At 45.5% G+C, this 17,915-nt stretch overlaps 1 protein-coding gene across 1 annotated transcript in view; it reads left to right on the top strand.

The window, feature by feature from the left end:
• The window catches only part of LOC308676529 (AP-2 complex subunit alpha-1-like), a 173,334-nt gene extending 164,634 nt beyond the window's left edge, over positions 1-8,700 (top strand). The window contains exons 17-22 of the mRNA XM_081342370.1: positions 5,548-5,637; positions 5,763-5,886; positions 6,497-6,613; positions 7,535-7,604; positions 8,045-8,179; positions 8,433-8,700. Of these exons, the coding sequence (XP_081198496.1) occupies positions 5,548-5,637; positions 5,763-5,886; positions 6,497-6,613; positions 7,535-7,604; positions 8,045-8,179; positions 8,433-8,510 (614 nt within the window). The 3' untranslated portion in view covers positions 8,511-8,700. The remainder of the gene's footprint in view (positions 1-5,547; positions 5,638-5,762; positions 5,887-6,496; positions 6,614-7,534; positions 7,605-8,044; positions 8,180-8,432) is intronic.
• The last annotated feature ends 9,215 nt before the right edge of the window (positions 8,701-17,915 follow it).

Below are 17,915 nucleotides of genomic sequence, written 5' to 3' on the forward strand. Positions count from 1 at the left end.
CCTGCTGCGGCGTCTCAGGGGGTTGGGAGTGGGAGGCACCGTCTTACGGTGGTTCTCCTCCTACCTCCAGGGCCGCTCGCAGTCGGTGTTGACAGGAGGGCAGAGATCCGCCCCGAGGTCTCTCATTTGTGGAGTCCCTCAGGGGTCGGTTCTCTCGCCCCTCCTGTTCAACATCTACATGAAGCCGCTGGGCGAGATCATTCGTGGTTTTGGGGTGGGGTATCACCAGTACGCTGATGATACCCAACTTTTTCTTTCCACCCCGAACCAACCCAGTGATGCCCTCTCCGTGATGTCCCGGTGCCTGGAGGCGGTCCAGGTCTGGATGGGGAGAAACAGGCTTCGTCTCAATCCCGCCAAGACTGAGTGGCTGTGCATATCGGCGTCTCGGGTTAACCAAGTTATTCCACCTCTAATGATGGGGGGTGAGGTGTTACCCCCCGTTGATAGGGCTCGCAACTTGGGCGTCCTCCTGGATTCACGGCTCAATTTTGAAGATCACATAGGAGCCGTGACCAGGGGGGCTTTTGCACAGGTTCGCCTGGTGCGCCAGTTGCGTCCCTATCTGGACCGAGACGCCCTACGCACAGTCACTCATGCGCTTGTGACCTCCCGTTTGGACTACTGTAACGCTCTCTACATGGGGCTGCCCTTGAAGACCACTCGGAGGCTTCAACTGGTGCAGAATGCGGCCGCGCGAGTTGTAATGGGGGTTTCCCGATACTCCCATGTAACACCTCTACTCCGCGAGCTGCATTGGCTTCCGGTTGCCCTCCGGGTGAAATTCAAGGTGCTGGTTATCACCTATAAAGCCCTACATGGCCTGGGTCCGGGTTATTTGAGGGAACACCTGCTGCCGGCATCAAACGCCCTTCGCCCAGTGCGCTCCCACAGGGAGGGTCTGCTCAGGGTTCCGCCGGTGAGAGATTGCCGGCGGGTGACACCCAGGGATAGGGCCTTCTCAGTGGGAGCGCCTGCCCTCTGGAACCAGCTGCCAGTAGAGCTGAGGACTGCTCCCGACCTCCGATCATTCCGCCGGGGCCTGAAGACTTGGCTCTTTGAGCTCTCGGGCCCAGGCTGAGGGGAAAATTTTAACTGGGGTTTTAATGTACAGGGTGAATTTAATGCTTTTTAAATTGGTTTTAACTTTTGTATGTTTTGATTTTTAATTCCCTGTAAACCGCCCTGAGTCCTCAGGGAAAGGGCGGTATACAAATGCAAATATTAAATTATTAAATTAAATTAGAGACGACTCTATCAGGGAGGCCGTGCAGCCGAAACACCTGCTGAATGAACATACGACTAGTGGCGCGGGCTGACGGTAAGCCGCGACGGGATGAAGTGCGCCATCTTGGTCAGCATGTCCACCACCACATACACTGTCGTAAAACCAGAGGATGGGGGTAAATCCGTCAGAAAGTCCATGGACACAGCCCCCCAGGGTCTTTTGGGTGTCGGCAAGGGCTGCTGTAATCCAGGCGGGGCCCCTGTCGCTGACTTGGCCTGCCTGCATGGGATGCAGGAAGTGACATAGGACTGGACGTCGTGTCGGACTCGGGGCCACCAGAAGGTACGGGAGACCAGGTTCAGGGTTTTGAACAGGCCAAAATGCCCCGCCGCCGGGTTATCGTGACACTGGCTGAGGATGAGTCCGCTGAGTGGCCCTCCCGGAACGTAGAGCCGGTCACGATAATACAAGAGTCCATCCGTGACCGTCCAAGGAGAATCTGGCCCCACCTCCTCCTTCCGCTGAGCCACCCACACCTCCTGCTGCTGTGCCTCCCGGATCCGAGCCTGTATATCAACCGGCTCCCGCACCGCAGCAAAAGACTCGACGGGGATCACTGTCCTGGGCAGAAGCTTGTCTTCCACTCGGGAATATTCGGGCTTCCTGGACAGAGCATCCGCTCTTTGATTGTGCCCGCTAGGTATGTACCGAACCCGGAAGTCAAACCTCGCAAAGAAAAGAGACCACTGGATCTGGCGTTGGTTCAAATTCCGAGCGGTCTGCAGGCTTTCCAAATTCTTATGGTCCGTCCGGACCTCGATTTGATGCCGCGCTCCCTCCAGATGATGCCTCCAGGCCTCGAATGCCGCTTTGATGGCCAGCAGCTCCTTCTCCCAGATTGTATAATTGCGCTCCGAAGGGTTCGGTTTTCGCGAATGGTACGCGCAAGGGAAGAGGGTACCGCTGGGCGTCGTTGCCTGGAGTAACACCGCCCCAATGGCAATGTCGGAGGCGTCCGCCTCCACAACAAACGGCCGTTGCGGGTCAGGATGCTTCAAGATGGGCTCCTTCATGAAGGCTTCCTTCAAAGTCTGGAAAGCCTGTTGTTCTGGAGCGTTCCACTGGAACCGAGTCTTCTTCTGCAGGAGCCGGGTGAGGGGGGCTGTCAAGGCAGCAAACCCAGGGAGTTTCCTATAATCGCAGCAAAGCCGCAATTCGCCCGACTTCTTTTTGACGAAGAGCACGGGTGCAGACACTGGCGAGGACGAGGGCCGGATGAAACCGCGGGCCAAATTCTTCTCCAGAAAGTCCCGCAATGCAGCCAACTCGGGGTCCGACATGGAGTACAAACGCCCCACTGGGAGAGGCGCATCAGGGACTAAATCAATGGGGCAGTCATAGGGCCTGTGCGGGGGTAATTTATCCGCCTCTGTCTCGCTGAACACATCAGCAAAGTCGGACAGTTCGGGAGGCAAGGAAACCCCTGGGAAACCCTCCACCTGGCCGGCACAGATATGGCGGGAGTGGTCCACGCACTGCAAGCTTGGGAAGGTGACCAAGTTCTGTGACCAATAGATCTGTGGGTCATGCGCCCGGAGCCACGCCAGTCCCAAGACCACGGGGAAGTGCAGGTCTGAGGTGATATAGAACTGGATGGCCTCCACATGGGAACTGATGGCCATACATAATGGTTGCGTGGCGGCCGTAATAGGCCCAGACAGGAGCACTCGACCATCGATAGTCTCCACTAACATGGGCGGATCCACCGGGCACTGGGGAACAGCCCATTTGGCCACAAATGCTGAGTCCATAAAATTTGTGGTGGCCCCAGAGTCAATTAAGGCATGGACTGGAATCCCCTCTGGCTTGCCAGGAAGGATCAGAAGTGCCTCCAATATCAGATGCCGTGGAGGTCCACAGGCAGCATCGGAAAGACGTCGCTCAGTGTTGTTGTGGGACGCCCGATCTATCACACCGTCTAGATCGGGCTCGGGGCGTTTCCCGACAGAAAAGTAGGGGACTTTCTCGGGGCAGACTCGATCACTGATGCCTGCTGTCGCTTCTTTGGGCAAAAAGCAGCCAAATGCCCAGGGTCCCCACAGTAAAAACACAACCCCCCCGATCGTCGTCTGTTCATTTCAGTCACCGATAGACGAGACCTGGCGGCACCCAGCTCCATTGGCTCCTCCCTTTGAACTGGGGGCTCACGCACAACAGGGGCTGCAGGGGTCTGTGGGGTGGCACGGCGACTCCTTCGCTGCTGCAACCGAGCATCGATCCGCAGGCAGAGATGGATCAGCCCATTCAGGTCTGAGGGAATATCCACACGGGCCAGCTCATCCAACATCTCCTCCGACAATCCATCCTGGAAGGCATCCACGAGCGCAGCCTCATTCCAGGCGGAATCCTGGCTAATCAGCCGGAAATCACTGATATAGCCCTGACCCTGCCTCAGAGCTTTCAGACGTCGAGTAGCAGTCTGCGTCTTAATAGGGTCCTCATACATCAGACGCATATGATCACAAAACCCCACAAAGTTGTCCAACAATGGGCTAGGTTGAGCCAGCAGAGGCGTGCCCCAACGAGCTGCATCACCCGAAAGAAGGCTTAACACAAACCCCACCTTATCCCGGTCAGTGGGGAAATCAGCTGCTCTCACGCTGATAAAGAGCTGGCATTGTCCCAGGAAAGCAGGAAACAGTTCTGGAGTGCCTGTAAATTTATCTGGCATTGCAACTTGGCATTTTCTCCTTGGTGGGGGTGATGGTGGGGGTGCAGCATGAACCTGAGCTTGCAGTTGAGCCACCTGAGCTGCCAGCAAAGTGAGTTGCTGGGTGAGCTGGGCATTCTCAGCACGTAGCTGCTCCATAATATTAGTAAGGGGTGGGAGTTCTTCAAGTTCTTCAACACCCCCCTCCTCCCCCTCATCTGAGTCATCCGACCCAACTGCCGAACCCACAGGCTGACCCTGAATCACAACAGCACCCCAGTATTTATTGTTTTTTTTTATTTTTTTCTGTACTGTGTTTTTATTGTTTTTAAGCTGCCTAGAGTCACTGTGAGAAAGTAGCCAGCTATATACATTTTTTAAATCAATAAATATTTTCCCATTATAAAAAGGTACTGTGGCTCCTTGCCCATTGCTAGGTCTGGCCTGGTCTTTGCAGCCCTTCTACAGCCTCTACAAAGGTACCCTATCTTGTTTCAAAAAACAATGTTTTTTTAAATCAACACTATTGTGTGATACTTTATCAGACATTTCACTTACAGTCCACTAATGACAGGAAGGTTTTCTATTCTGCATGTGATATTTTGACTGCAAAGCAGCTTTCTGGCTATTAACATTGTGACTACCCATTACCTGCATAAACACACTTAAGGGTAAGGGTCAACGGAAGTCAAGAGGGGTTGGACTTAGACTGTTTGTGGGAACATACGGTAACAACTCTAGGCTGATTCTAATTCTGTCCCGCAGCTCTACCTGCTGTTCTCCTACAGTTAATAATGAATTAACTCATTTTGGGGGGAATTTGTACAATATATTGAACAGGAACCAAACAGGCTGGTTCATACGACCCACAAAGGCACAAGAAGCAAAAATGAATGAAGGCTAGTAGCATTCTAAGTTTTTTGTGGCTTAGTGGATTGTGTGTATCCATAGTCTTTAACTGTACTGGTTCTGCATATTGTGTGGACCCAGAAATTGTGTAGATTGCAGTTGAAAAAAAAATAAAACTGCCTAAATTTCATAATCTGTAGCAAGAGAGAGAGTAAGTGGGGGAAAGAACTGACAAATAGGAATGACAATATAGCACAAAGAGAGGGGGTGGAGAAGATGGCAGACTCCTAGTTTGGATGGGTTGTAGGAGGATGTATTCTTTCCATTTAACACCAGCCAGATATGACTGAATTCACAAATTAGATAAACTGTAATATAGTTTGTGTGATTTACTTGAATTCACCTAGTCATTTTGATTGGTAAATTACAGTTTATCATTGAGCACAGCAATCGACTATCTTTGATGGCACCAAAGTAATAAACTTTAATAATGGTTACATTTCTATGGAGATTTAATAATGGTTAAAATGTCAGAATAATGAGATTTTTTGGTGAAATGTTAGTAGTCCCTTAAAATCATACCGTCTTATTTAATTTTTTAAACTTACTTTGGGGGTTCGCTTATTGATATACGCATTGCAATACCAACTGCAGACTTGTGTACTGTCTGAATTCAGGCACTTGTGATTAAATAAACCATTGGCATAATGCAAGAAAGTTTGGGCCAAGGCTATCCCATAATACATTTCCATCCTTCCAGGCCGCATGTACCTTTTCTATGGGAACAAAACATCTGTCCAGTTCCAGAGTTTCTCCCCAACAGTCAGCTATCTTGGTGACCTGCAGAACAATATCCTTTTATGTATGGTGCTACTAGTGGGAAGAAGGGTTCACTGGGGTGGCTTTCAAGCCCTCAGGCTTTCTGTTTGTATACTGCTGAGAAACAGTGGTAACCTTTTCCTTAGCCTAGCTCACAGCTCAACATTCAGACAAAAGCAGTGGAGCCACTGGTGGAGGGAGGGGCTCAGGTTCAACAGGTCCTGAACATTGAATGCCTGAGTGATTTCACCAAGAGCCCCCTCATCAACATCAAATTCCGGTATCATTGCTTGACATCTCAGCCAAACTGTCAGCTCTAAGGGAGAGTTTCTATATTTGAGTAATAAAAGGCATTTCAAAGTGGCTACAGTTGGAGCCTACATAGTCACCTATGTCCTTGCACAGATGATGGGTATACTGAAGAGTCAGAATCTGTTTGAAAAGTTGGAGAGGCTGGGACTCTTAACCTTCAGAATTATGGGCAAAATTGAACAAGACGTACTTCCTGTAATCACTTCTTTGCATCTTAATCTTTGTCATGACATGCATTTGCTTTGCTTCATCCCTGTTCTCCCACATTTCCATGAGTTGTGTTTTGTAAAATTCTATCAGCCATGATTTTTTTGTTGTCTTACACCATATCTCTGCTAATTCTTACAAAATATACTCAGATTGGTTAATATTCCAGGAAGCCCCCAACAGGAAACAAGCCCACGAACCTGCTTCCACTCTTGGTAGTCAGGGGCCTCTGATCCTAGGAAATGGACATGGCCATTAGTTAACAATAACCTCATTCTTCTTGCCTTTATCCCCCTTTTAAAGTTGTCAATAATCTTATTAAATAATGCCATCTCATGGATCTGTCTGTTCTCACTTCTCATTTCTGATAGCTATGGTGGGACATTGCAGAATCTCACTCTCAAATTGCCTATCACCATCAACAAGTTTTTCCAGGCAACAGAGATGCAGTCGCAAGACTTTTTCCAGCGCTGGAAACAACTCAGCTTGTAAGTTTGGACAATATGTATTATTTGGAAATGAGGACTCATAAGTGATCATTTGTATATAGGTAGTCCTTGACTTAAGACTGTAATGGAGCCTTCCCATTATGGTTGCAAGTGGTGATGGCTGTTAAGTGAGATGAACTTGCTTACCAACCCCCTGCTCTCCCTGATAAGGCCATTAAACAAATGTGCAGGTTGTTAAGTGGGTGCCTTGGGGAGGACCTGGGAGACCGAGCGCAGGCCCAGGCCTGCTTGCCCTGGGCCTCCCAAAGCCTCCCCCATTCCCTGAGACACACCCCATGCTCTGCTACCCACCCTTGGGACCCCCACATCCCTTGGGCCTGCTTTCCCTCCCCCCACTGGGTTCCCACAGGCCTTTTTTCCCCAAATAAGGTCTCTGCAGGACTCCCCACCACCACCAGATCCCTGTAGGCTTCCCCCTCCCCCCACTGGACTGGAAAGACTGCAGCACTGTGGAGACCATATTAGGAAAGCAGAACAGATAGCTTTGTCGGGTAGCCATGTGGCACGATTCTAGAAGCTGCCACCATTTTCCAAGCAACTAGAATTTAATGGGACCACTTAGAAAATGGCTACTTCTGGACTCTCACCAAGCAACCAGTCATTAAGTAAGGACTTGCTGCATTTGTGAAAGGAGACATGATGTGGGTTTGTTTTGGGGGGCTGGGGTGGGGGGATATTTAGAACTGTCCAGCAGAATGATCAGTAAATAAGAATACACATGTCCTTGGCAAAGAGTTTTCTTTTTTGTACTTTTATCTTTGCCTTCTAAAATTGCCACAATGACTAAGTGAATGGTATCACCACCACCACCATGTATGGCTGAGGTGTAGAAAGCATGTAACAGGAAGATGAATAACAGAAAGGTAGGGCCTGAATCACTTATCTGATACTCGTATGCAGGCCACAACAGGAAGCTCAGAAAATCTTCAAGGCAAACCACCCTATGGATTCAGAAGTGACAAAAGCAAAGGTGAGCTGTTTCAAAATGCCTATGAAAAAGAGTTGAAAGCTTTTGTTTATTTCAGGGTAATTAATGTGAAATTATTTTAATTTCAGATTAGAATATGTCTAGTAGTTGATGAGATGACTGAAGATCAAAACTTTGGATCTTGTGATTGTCCAGGGCAATTATGGAATTCAATTGTTTAGCACTAGTTTGGGAATATCAGTGTGATATATTTAAGACTGTTGATTTCTTCATTGAACACCAGATATTTTTTTCTTATGAAATATGGCATAACATCAAGCTTAAAAAGGCAGCCATTGCATAAAAGTCTGTGATGCAGACTTCTGAAACAGTTTTGCAGGTATATCTTTCTCTCATTATTAGCTTTCTAAGAGGGGCATAATTTGAGACCCTCTCCAGTGGTTGTATAAGTCTAATTAAGCTCCAGTCTCTCCCCACAACAGCTGTTAGGTTTTGGCAGTGCACTCTTGGAGAAGGTGGATCCAAACCCTGATAACCATGTAGGAGCTGGGATCATCCAGACAAAAGTACTGCAGGTTGGATGCTTGCTGCGACTGGAACCCAGTGCTCAGGCACAGGTGAGGAAGTGAGGGCTCCTGAAACCTTTGGGACTGAAAGCTTGAATTCTGGCATACAGGTTTGCACTGTAGTAAAAACATAAAGATTGGAAAACTGAGACTTCTGGGTGCTCTAAGAAAGTGACAGGAAATATAGCTAAAATTGAAGGGGAAAAGCTGAAAGCTTACCAAAGCCCCAAACTTCCTATGGTTAACTGAAGGGACATAATGTTTAAGCTCTTCTCTTTTAACCTTTCCTTCATCCTTCCTGTAGATGTACCGGCTGACCCTCCGTACCAGTAAGGAGTCTGTTTCAAAGCACCTTTGTGAGCTGCTTTCTCAGCAGTTCTGAGGCATCTGCCACACCAGAGGAAAAGGAGGCCATTCCTGCACACTAGATGGCTCTGTCCATCTCATCCCAACTCTCTCCAAACCAGGGGCCTCCAGAAAGACTGTACTGCTCCTTGCCTGTTGTTGTGATAACTTCTGTGTTCTCATTGCCTAGCCCGGGCCAGCATCAAGGGGGATAAGCAAAGGGGGAGCAAAAATATGGACTCTTGGACAAAGTCAAACTGGGGAGGGGGAGGGATGATGGGTGTTGGTGCAGAGCATTCTTCCAGTAGCAATCATCCCCTTGGGCAAAAGGGCAAATTTTGGAAGAAAGCTAGCTTTTCTCCCATGCTCTAAGCTGGTCCATCCCAACTTGGAATGAGGCTGAAATCTCTGGTCTGAATTCCCCTATCACCACTAATGTTATATGATTTAGGCTGGCATTTTAGTTTTGTATACAGTATGTACCTTTACTTTCCCACCATGGACTTTTTCCTTTCTGCTGAGGAAAGGGACAGCTTCCTGGACTCCCCTTGAGGCTGGCTGTGGGGAAGGAACAGGATTATATGGGGGGGGGGTAATTTTTCTAGGTGGTCGTTTTGTGTTTCTTCACCTTGTGTGTTTTCCCCAGGGATGGGGATGTAAATTCCCCTTCCTTTGCTATGGATCATTCCATTGTTACAGTTGTGTGTATTTGTGGGAAAGTAATTTTGACAGCAAACCTGCCTCTTTTCAGCTCTAGAAGGAAAGCTACATGAAGATGGAGAGGAAAAGAAACTGTTTCTTTCATCTTCTGCCTCCCCTCACCATCTCTTCAATTCCCAGGACAGGGTGCCTCAAGCAGGTGAAAGTGTTTGGGAGATGGACTCTGGAATGTTTTCCTCCATGCATTTTGGAAAAGGGAGAGGAATGGTTCAGATCATGCTAGTTTGGGGGTGTCCCAGCTTCACATGCTGGCCTGGGCTTCATGTTACTCTGCTGTGTAGGTGTTAACTAGCACATCTTAGTTTATCTGGGTTTTGAATGCCTGTATCTATCTCCATGTGACTAATAAAACTGTGAAGGTGGGGGCGAGCCAGAATCAAGCCAGGCTGGGTCACCCGCACACTGCTGATTGATTTGTTGCATACTCCTCTTTATATGTGGACATGGTGGAAATGGATAAAGAGTCCCATGCTATGTACTATATTTTCACAGTGTGCCTGGCCCTAGCATTTACATTAGAATGTTCAGCTAATTTGTATGGAATTAGTTACATATAAACTTAAGACCTGAGCCCCACTAGACCAAAATCTTGTCCCAGGACTGCTTTCTCCATGCAGTGACGAGCATTGTCGCTTACTCTTTCTTTGTACAGAGAAAGGCAAATATGTACTGTATGCAGAAGAAAAGAATGTCTTCCTCACTTGGTGGTCCTCGTTTATAAAACACTTGTTCAGTGACCACTGAAACTTAAAATGACACCGAATAAGTGGTACTCATGACTGGTCCTCCTACTTGCAATGTCGCAGTGTTCTGCAGTCATGTGATTGCCATTTGTGATGACCTTTGCCAACTTCCTACAAGCAAAGTCAATGGGGAAGCCAGCAGGAGGTCACAAATTTGGGAAGAGAGTGGAAGATGTCACTCCAAACTTTCCAGTTATGTTCCTCCTAGGTATAGAAAGCACAGTCTGCAAAATTCCACTTTCTTATTACTTTGCCCTTTGAGATCTCCAACAGCTAAGGCCAACATAGATGTGTCTTTGTCATGATCAAAGTCTTTGGGGGGAAAATTACCTACCCTTCACTATGGTGACTCTCTCCCCGCTCCCATCCCCTTCAGTGTCCTTAGATGCAAATGAGAGTCTGTGCTACATCTGGACTCTTGGCTTGGTTGGCTTAACTCCCTCAAAACTCATGAGAACATTTTAAGGTATGTAGACTGAAATGGCCCTACTCAATATACTTTTTATTACATAGTAAATAAAAAAAATACTCGTATATGATCAAGGCTCTTTGCATGTCCTAATGAAAAAATGACAGAAGCAAATGCATAGTGTATAAACAGCTGGCTATAAATGAGGGGGCAGTACCAATTTCGGTTAACATCAACTCTCTTCCCCCTCCCTCACTGATTCACACACAGAGCTGCCTTCTGTTTATAGGTGAATGCATGAGAGCTAGTTCCTATGTAGAAATGTATTTAAAACGAAAATTTGGTTCAATAGCTCTAATTCTGTCACAGCTTCCTTATTTATATCCTGCTTTTATTTTTTTGATAAATAACTCAAGATTTTTTTATTTTTATTTTTATTTTAATTCCATTTATATCCCGCCCTTCTCCGAAGACTCAGGGCGGCTTACAAGCTTAGCAATAGCCTTCATTCTATGTATATGCCTGCTTATTATTAGGGCTTTCACACACACCCCAAGCAGCATTATTACAAAGTCAGCTTATTGCCCCCAACAATCTGGGTCCTCATTTTACCTACCTCGGAAGGATGGAAGGCTGAGTCAACCTTGAGCCTGGTGGGATGCGAACCTGCACTAATTGCAGGCAGCTGGTGTTACTTAAGGAGGCATTAGCCCACTGCTCCACCAAGGCTCTTATAGCAAACTTGCATAATACTTCCTCCTCTTTTCCTCACAACAACCACCCTGTGAGGTGGGTTGGGCTGAGAGTGTGACTGGCCCAAGGTCATTCAGCTGGCTTTCATGCCTAAGGCAGGACTAGAACTCACTGTTTCCTGGGTTCTAGCCTTGTGCCTTAACTACTAGGCCAAACTGGCTCTCAAGATTAATTGCTGAATTCTACATAATAGCAATAGCACTTAGACTTATATACTGCTTCATAGTGCTTTACAGCCCTCTCTAAGCCATTTACAGAATCAGCATATTGCCTCCAGTGATCTGGATCCTCATTTTACTGACCTTGGAAGGTTAGAAGACTGAGTCAACCTTGAGCCGGTCAGGATTGAACTGCTGGCAGTCGGCAGAATTAGCCTGCAGTTTTACATTCTAACCACTGCACCACCATGGCTATAATCACATTGTGGCTGTGGCTAAGACTGGCCCAAGCGCCTTTCTTAGTGCATAATGTGTACTACGTTATAGGAGACAGAATTATGTTAGTGCATAATGTGCATTAAGTTATGGGAGACAAAATTCTTACCAATGTTATTAAATGGAGAGTAGAGACCAAAGATAAAACTAGTCATCACCTACAGCCATTGTTAGCTGTACTGCGTCCTACTTACATAAGAGGATGGAAGGAGAATGGAATTGTGTTGAATCATTAACTTTATCCTGTTTCTGAAAGCACTTCTACAGATTCAGACTCCTTCCCTGCAGCCTAATCATCATTTGAATAGAGAAAATTTAATCACATTTGGTTGAAAAAAATCATTCTAACCATACTGAGGGGTTCTAGCTCACCACCCCGAATTTCATCACAGAGTTCAACAAGATACCTCAAAAAGCAAAATTGTCAGTTGTGAGAGCCTGTAGCCCTTAGGTTGCTAAGGTTCATAAAGCAAAGGTAGGCACATCTGACTTCAAGATTAGGAAGAGCTGGTGCTGCCTCCCATGGATAAGAGGCTTTGTGTGTAGTAACCATATAACAGTGCGGAGGACAGTGGGAGAAACCAATATGAAAGTCCTCCTGCAGAGGGACTGGAGAAAAAACAGTATGATTATGTTCAGTAGGAATCTCTCAGGTTTGGTACAAATGCTCCAAGGAAATGCAACAAAAAGGTCAACTGGGGCATGTAGGTATTAATGCTGACTGCTGCTATTTACTCTAAAAAGGAAACAACCTTTCCCCTATTTTGGTTTATTAAAGAATATACAGTATATGGCCACCTAATTTGTGTATGTGCAATACAAGCACAAATTGGGAAATATCTTGGTGCCTATTGATTCTTTCAGTCACATGGGAGGTTTTCCAATTTTTATGAATAGTCAAATGACTTCATAACTTTCACAACAGAACAGGTGGGAACATACTTGTGTTTTCTGCTTCTCACAAGGTAAGTGTAAGGAAGTAACTAAAGCATAGAAAGAACAGAGGGCACAGAGCTGATTCTTCATAGACATTTCAGATCCTATGAGAAGGAAGGGATCAGGATGAGATTTTAGTAGACCACCCCTTTATATGGCATATGTTGTCAGTGTTTATGATTTTCATATTTACTAAAATAGAAGTTAGTGGGGAAACCAGATTCACTTAACAACCATGTTACTAATTTAATCTCCCTCCCTTTCCCTCCCTCTATCTTTCTCCCTCTCTCTATTTCTCCCTCCCTCTTTATTTCTCTCTCTTCTCTCCCTTTCTCTCTCTCCCTTTCTCTCCCTTTCTCTCTCCCTCTCTCTATTTCTCTCTCCCTCCCTTTCTTTCTCCCTCCCTCTCTCCCTTTCTCTCCCTCTATTTCTTTTTCTCCCTCCCTTTCTCTCTCCTCTCTCTCCCTCCCTCTCTCTATTTCTCCCTCTCTTTCTCTTTCCCTCTCTCTCTCCCTCTCTCTGTTTCTCCCTCTTTCCCTCTCTCTCTCCCTCTCTATTTCTCTCCCTCTCTCTCTCCCTTCCTCTCTCCCATTGTCCCTTCCTTCCTTCTTTCCTTCCTTCCTTCCTTCCTTCCTTCCTTCCTTCCTTCCTTCCTTCCTTCCTTCCTTCCTTCCTTCCTTCCTTCCTTCCTTCCTTCCTTCCTTATCCCGGCACTGGCCAAGGGCAAGGCCACTGTCAAGCCCCAGCTCGACAATCAACCGGGTGGGTGGGGGGATATCCACACAGCAACCCGGCTACCTGGCCTGCCAGCCGCTCTTTGCTCCTCCAATCAGCTGGGAGGCTGGGACTCCGGATCTGACGCTGCCGGCCAGCTGGAAGTCCCAGCGGGCAGCCCTGACACTGCTGAACAGCCGGGAGCGTCAGCAACCTTCTCTCGGGGCCGCCAGTCAGCTGGGCGTGCTGGTGCTTTCAAGCAGGAACGGCTGTCAAGCCCCGGGCTCGACAATCAATGGGGGGGGGGGAATCCGCACAGCAACCTGGCTACCTGGCCTGCCAGCTGCTCCAATCTGTGAAACCATTAAAAGCTTTTATGAGGTTAGGGGCCCAAACGTGATCGCGAATAGGTGAATGGAGGGCTATGCATACTTTTGGCAAGATGCAAGAGATTTTGAGAAGCTCACATCGGAAACAACACATCCTGTATTTTATTTTAAATATTTTTAAAGACTGGGGGAAAGAGGTAGCCAGGTTGCTGTGCGGATTCCACCCCCTGGGGCCTGGGGCTCGACAGCCGCTCCTGCTCAAAAGCACCGGTGCTCCCAGTTAACTGGCGGCCCCGAGAGAAGGTTGCTTATGCTCCGGCTGTTTGGCGGCATTGGGGCCACCTGCCAGGACTTCCAGCTGGCTGGTGGCATCGGATCCGGAGTCACAGCCGATCAGCGGTGCTCTCCACAGGTTGGCGTCATCGAATCCGGAGTCTCAGCCTCCCAGCTGATCAGTGGAGCAACGAGCAGCTGGCAGGCCAGGTAGCCTGGTTGCTGTGCGGATTCCCCCCCCCCATTGATTGTCGAGCCTGGGGCTTGACAGCCGCTCCTGCTCAAAAGCCAGAGTTCGGCGGCCGGTGAGGTGCTTGTGCTGGACTCTCCCGGGACTGGCGGGCCGAACGGGGACCGGCCTCCCTCTCTCCGTGCTAGAGCGGCACCCACGGAGGCAGCCAAGGGCAAGCAGGGCAAGGCCGCTCCTGCTCAAAAGTCACGGTTCAGCGGCCGGCAAGGTGCTCACGTGAGGCTTTCCCAGGGCTGGCGGGCTGAATGGGGACCAGCTTCCCTCTCTCTGTGCTAGAGCGGCACCCGCGGAGGCGGCCAAGGGCAAGCAGGGCAAAGATTGATAGAAGAGATAATGCCACGGGAGAGAGCAGGCTCACTCAAAGACCTACAATCGATGTTACAATCTATGCAAGAGGTTATGTTGAGAAACCACGAAGACTTGAAAAAAGAAATAGGAGAAATAAGAAATGATACCGGAGAACCTAAAGAGAAGATGGGAGCAATGGATGGGAAATTTGAATGCTTCCAACAACAAATACTGAAAAATGAACAGAAACTATTAGAAATGGAAGATAGAATGAATAAGGAAGAAAGAAGAGTAGATGAAATGAATGAAAAACTCTCACAAGCAAACAAAGAATTAGAAAAAACTGTTATCTTGCTAGAGACAGAGAAAGCAGACCACTACTTACGCTTTCAAAACGTGAAAGAAGAGAAGGGGGAGGACCTCCCAGAAATGATGACAGACATGTTAGAGAGAGCTTTAGGAATCGGGAAAGATGAGATGGCAAATGAGATAGACGAAATATATAGAATTCACACAAATTATGTGAGAAGAAATAACTTACCTAAGGAAGTGCATATTAGATTCGTCAAGAAATCAATCAGGGACGAGATCTTGCACAGAACTAGAGACGACCCGATAGAATACAGAGGAAAACAACTAACAGTTCTTAAACAAGTCCCCAGGAGGGTAAGAGATCTAAGAAGGCCCTATCAACACATCACATCAAAACTAATAAGACAAAGCATCAATTTTAGGTGGCTGATGCCAGAAGGGATCTTGGTGACTTGACAAGATAAAAGATACAGGCTGGATATGATAAACAAAGCAAAAGAGTTTTTCAGCAATATCTAGGTAGCGAAGATGAATTAGAAGAAAGAGAACTAAGAGAAGAGGACATTACAGAGAGACACAATAGAAAGGCACAAGAATCACAAAGCAAAGAACGGGAAATTGAGAGAAGGGAAAAAATGAACTATGGCAATGACGAAAGCAGACTCAAAGAATTTAAAGAAGACTGACCGACAAGAGCGACAAGATCAAAATATAAGCATTAATACGGAAGAACTAATGGCACTATCACTAAATATAAACGGTTTAAACTCCCCGGCTAAGAGAAATAAAATTTTGAACAAGCTTAGTAAAAAAACTTAGACATAATAATCTTACAAGAAACACATATAAAGAACGAGCACCAAGATCTATTAAACTACCCCAAGTTAGGAACTAAATTTGTATCACTCTCACAGCAGAAAAAAGGAGGTATAGTAATATATGTCAAGGAAAGAATTCCAGCAAAACAAATTTATCAGGACGAAGAAGGTAGAATAATAATAATAGAAATTTCCCTGAAAAAAAAAGTTGCCCTGGTAGGAATTTATGCCCCCAACGAGAGACAAAGACAATTTTACAAGAAATTACATAAGGTTATTGGTGATATTGAAAATGAGAATGTTTAATTGGCGATTTCAATGCAATTGTAGATAGAGAACTAGACTATAACAATGAGAATGCAAGGAAAGGAACGAGAAGAATACTACCTGGTACTTTTTTTAAAATGGCAGAGGAACATAACATTCAGGATAGTTGGAGGGAAAGAAATTTGAACATAAAGCAATTCACGTATTATTCAGGGCGTCACCAATCGTGGTCTAGAATTGATATGGTCTGGACAATGAAAGAATTAAATTCAGATGTAGAAGATGTAACAATAGATATTAATACATGGGCAGACCACAATCCTATTATAATCAAATGGAAAGGACAGAAGACAACAAGGAGGTACACCTTAAAAAAGGCAATCTTAAATCAAAAAGAATTTAAGTATAAGATGGAAGAACAAATGCAGATATTCTTCCAAATAAACAAGAAAGAGGAGACTAATACCCAAAATCTATGGGATATGGCCAAGGCAGTTATGAGAGGAACCGCAGTTGCATACTTGGCCAATGAAAAAAAAAGGCAGTACCGAAAAAGTTTAGAGGAAGAATACAAAAAACTGGAAACAGAACTACAAAAAAAAACACCACAATGTAGGGATTTAAAACGACAACTAGATCTAAATAAACATAAATTGAACATTATAGAAAAAGAAGAATTGGCACAAAAAATAAAAAGTATCAGACAAATTTTTTTTTGAACAGGCAAATAAACCCAGGAGATGGTTGGCTTATAGACTGAAAAAACAAAAAGATAAAAGATAGATAGTAAACTATGCAATGAAGTGGGGGAGATGGTACACCAGAATGAAGAAAAGAAACATGTAACATACAAATTCTATAAAAACCTCTATAAAGACGACGAAAAGATTAGTGAGGGAAGAATACTACAATACCTCGTGAATGCTGATCTGCTGAAGGTCCCAGAAGAATTCCAAAATATATTAAACAAGGATATAACATTTCAGGAAATTATGGAAGCAATTAAAAAACAAAAAAGTAATTAAACTCCCGGCCCTGATGGACTACTGTCTGAAATATACAAATATCTTCAAGAACTGTTGGGCCCAACTTTATTGGATACATTTAATGAAGTATTAAAAGTAGCAAAGATCCCAAACTCATGGAAAGAACCAACCATTATGTTAATTCCTAAAGAAAACTCCAACTTAACTCTCATTAAAAATTATAGGCCTATATCCTTATTAAATACGGACTATAAGATCTTTATGACAATAATAGCAGAAAGACTAAAAAGATACTTGGCATAATTTATCCATACTGATCAAAACGGTTTCTTGCCCAAGAGGAAAATAAGACATAATGTTAGGATCATATTAGACACGGTAGAATATTACGAATCGCATAATGAAAAACAAATGGCATTGATCTTTGTGGACGCACAGAAAGCATTTGACAATGTCAAATGGGATTTCATGTTGACCCAACTTAAACATATGGAATTTGGGGAAAGGTTTATAAACATGTTCAAAGCAATTTATTCCAAACAAGAAGCAAAAGTAATTATAAATGGAGAATCAACAAAAAGTTTCCAAATAGATAGATAATGCATAAATAATGATAGAGAGAAAGGTAGAGATAGATAGATAGATAGATAAAGATAAATAAATAAAGACAGGCAGAGAAAGAGAGAGAGAGAGAGAGAGGCAGAGATGGATTAATGGATTGATAGGTAGGTTGGTAGAGTGAGAGGCAGACAGAGATGGTTTAATGGATAGAGAGAGAGAGAGAGAGGCAGACAGAGATGGGTTAATGGAGAGAGAGAGACAGGCAGAGATGGATTAATAGAGAGAGAGAGAGGCAAACATGGATTAATGGAGAGAGAGAAAGAGACAGGCAGAGATGGATTAATGGACAGATAGATAGATAGATACATAGAGAGTTAGGGAGACAGAGATGGATTAATGGAGAGAGAGATAGGCAGAGATGAATTAATGGATAGATAGAGACAGGCAGACAGAGATGGATTAATGGATGGATAGATGGATAGATAGGGAGAGAGAGAGACAGGCAGGCAGAGATGGATTAATGGATAGATAGACATAGATCGGTGATGCATAAATAATAATAGACAGGCAGAGATAGATAGATAGACAGATAGATAGATAGATAGAGATAGAATGACAGGCAGACAGAGCTGGATTAATGGAAAGATAA

Source organism: Vipera berus, assembly GCF_964194415.1.
Source record: "Vipera berus genome assembly, chromosome: W".
Lineage (NCBI taxonomy): Eukaryota > Metazoa > Chordata > Lepidosauria > Squamata > Viperidae > Vipera > Vipera berus.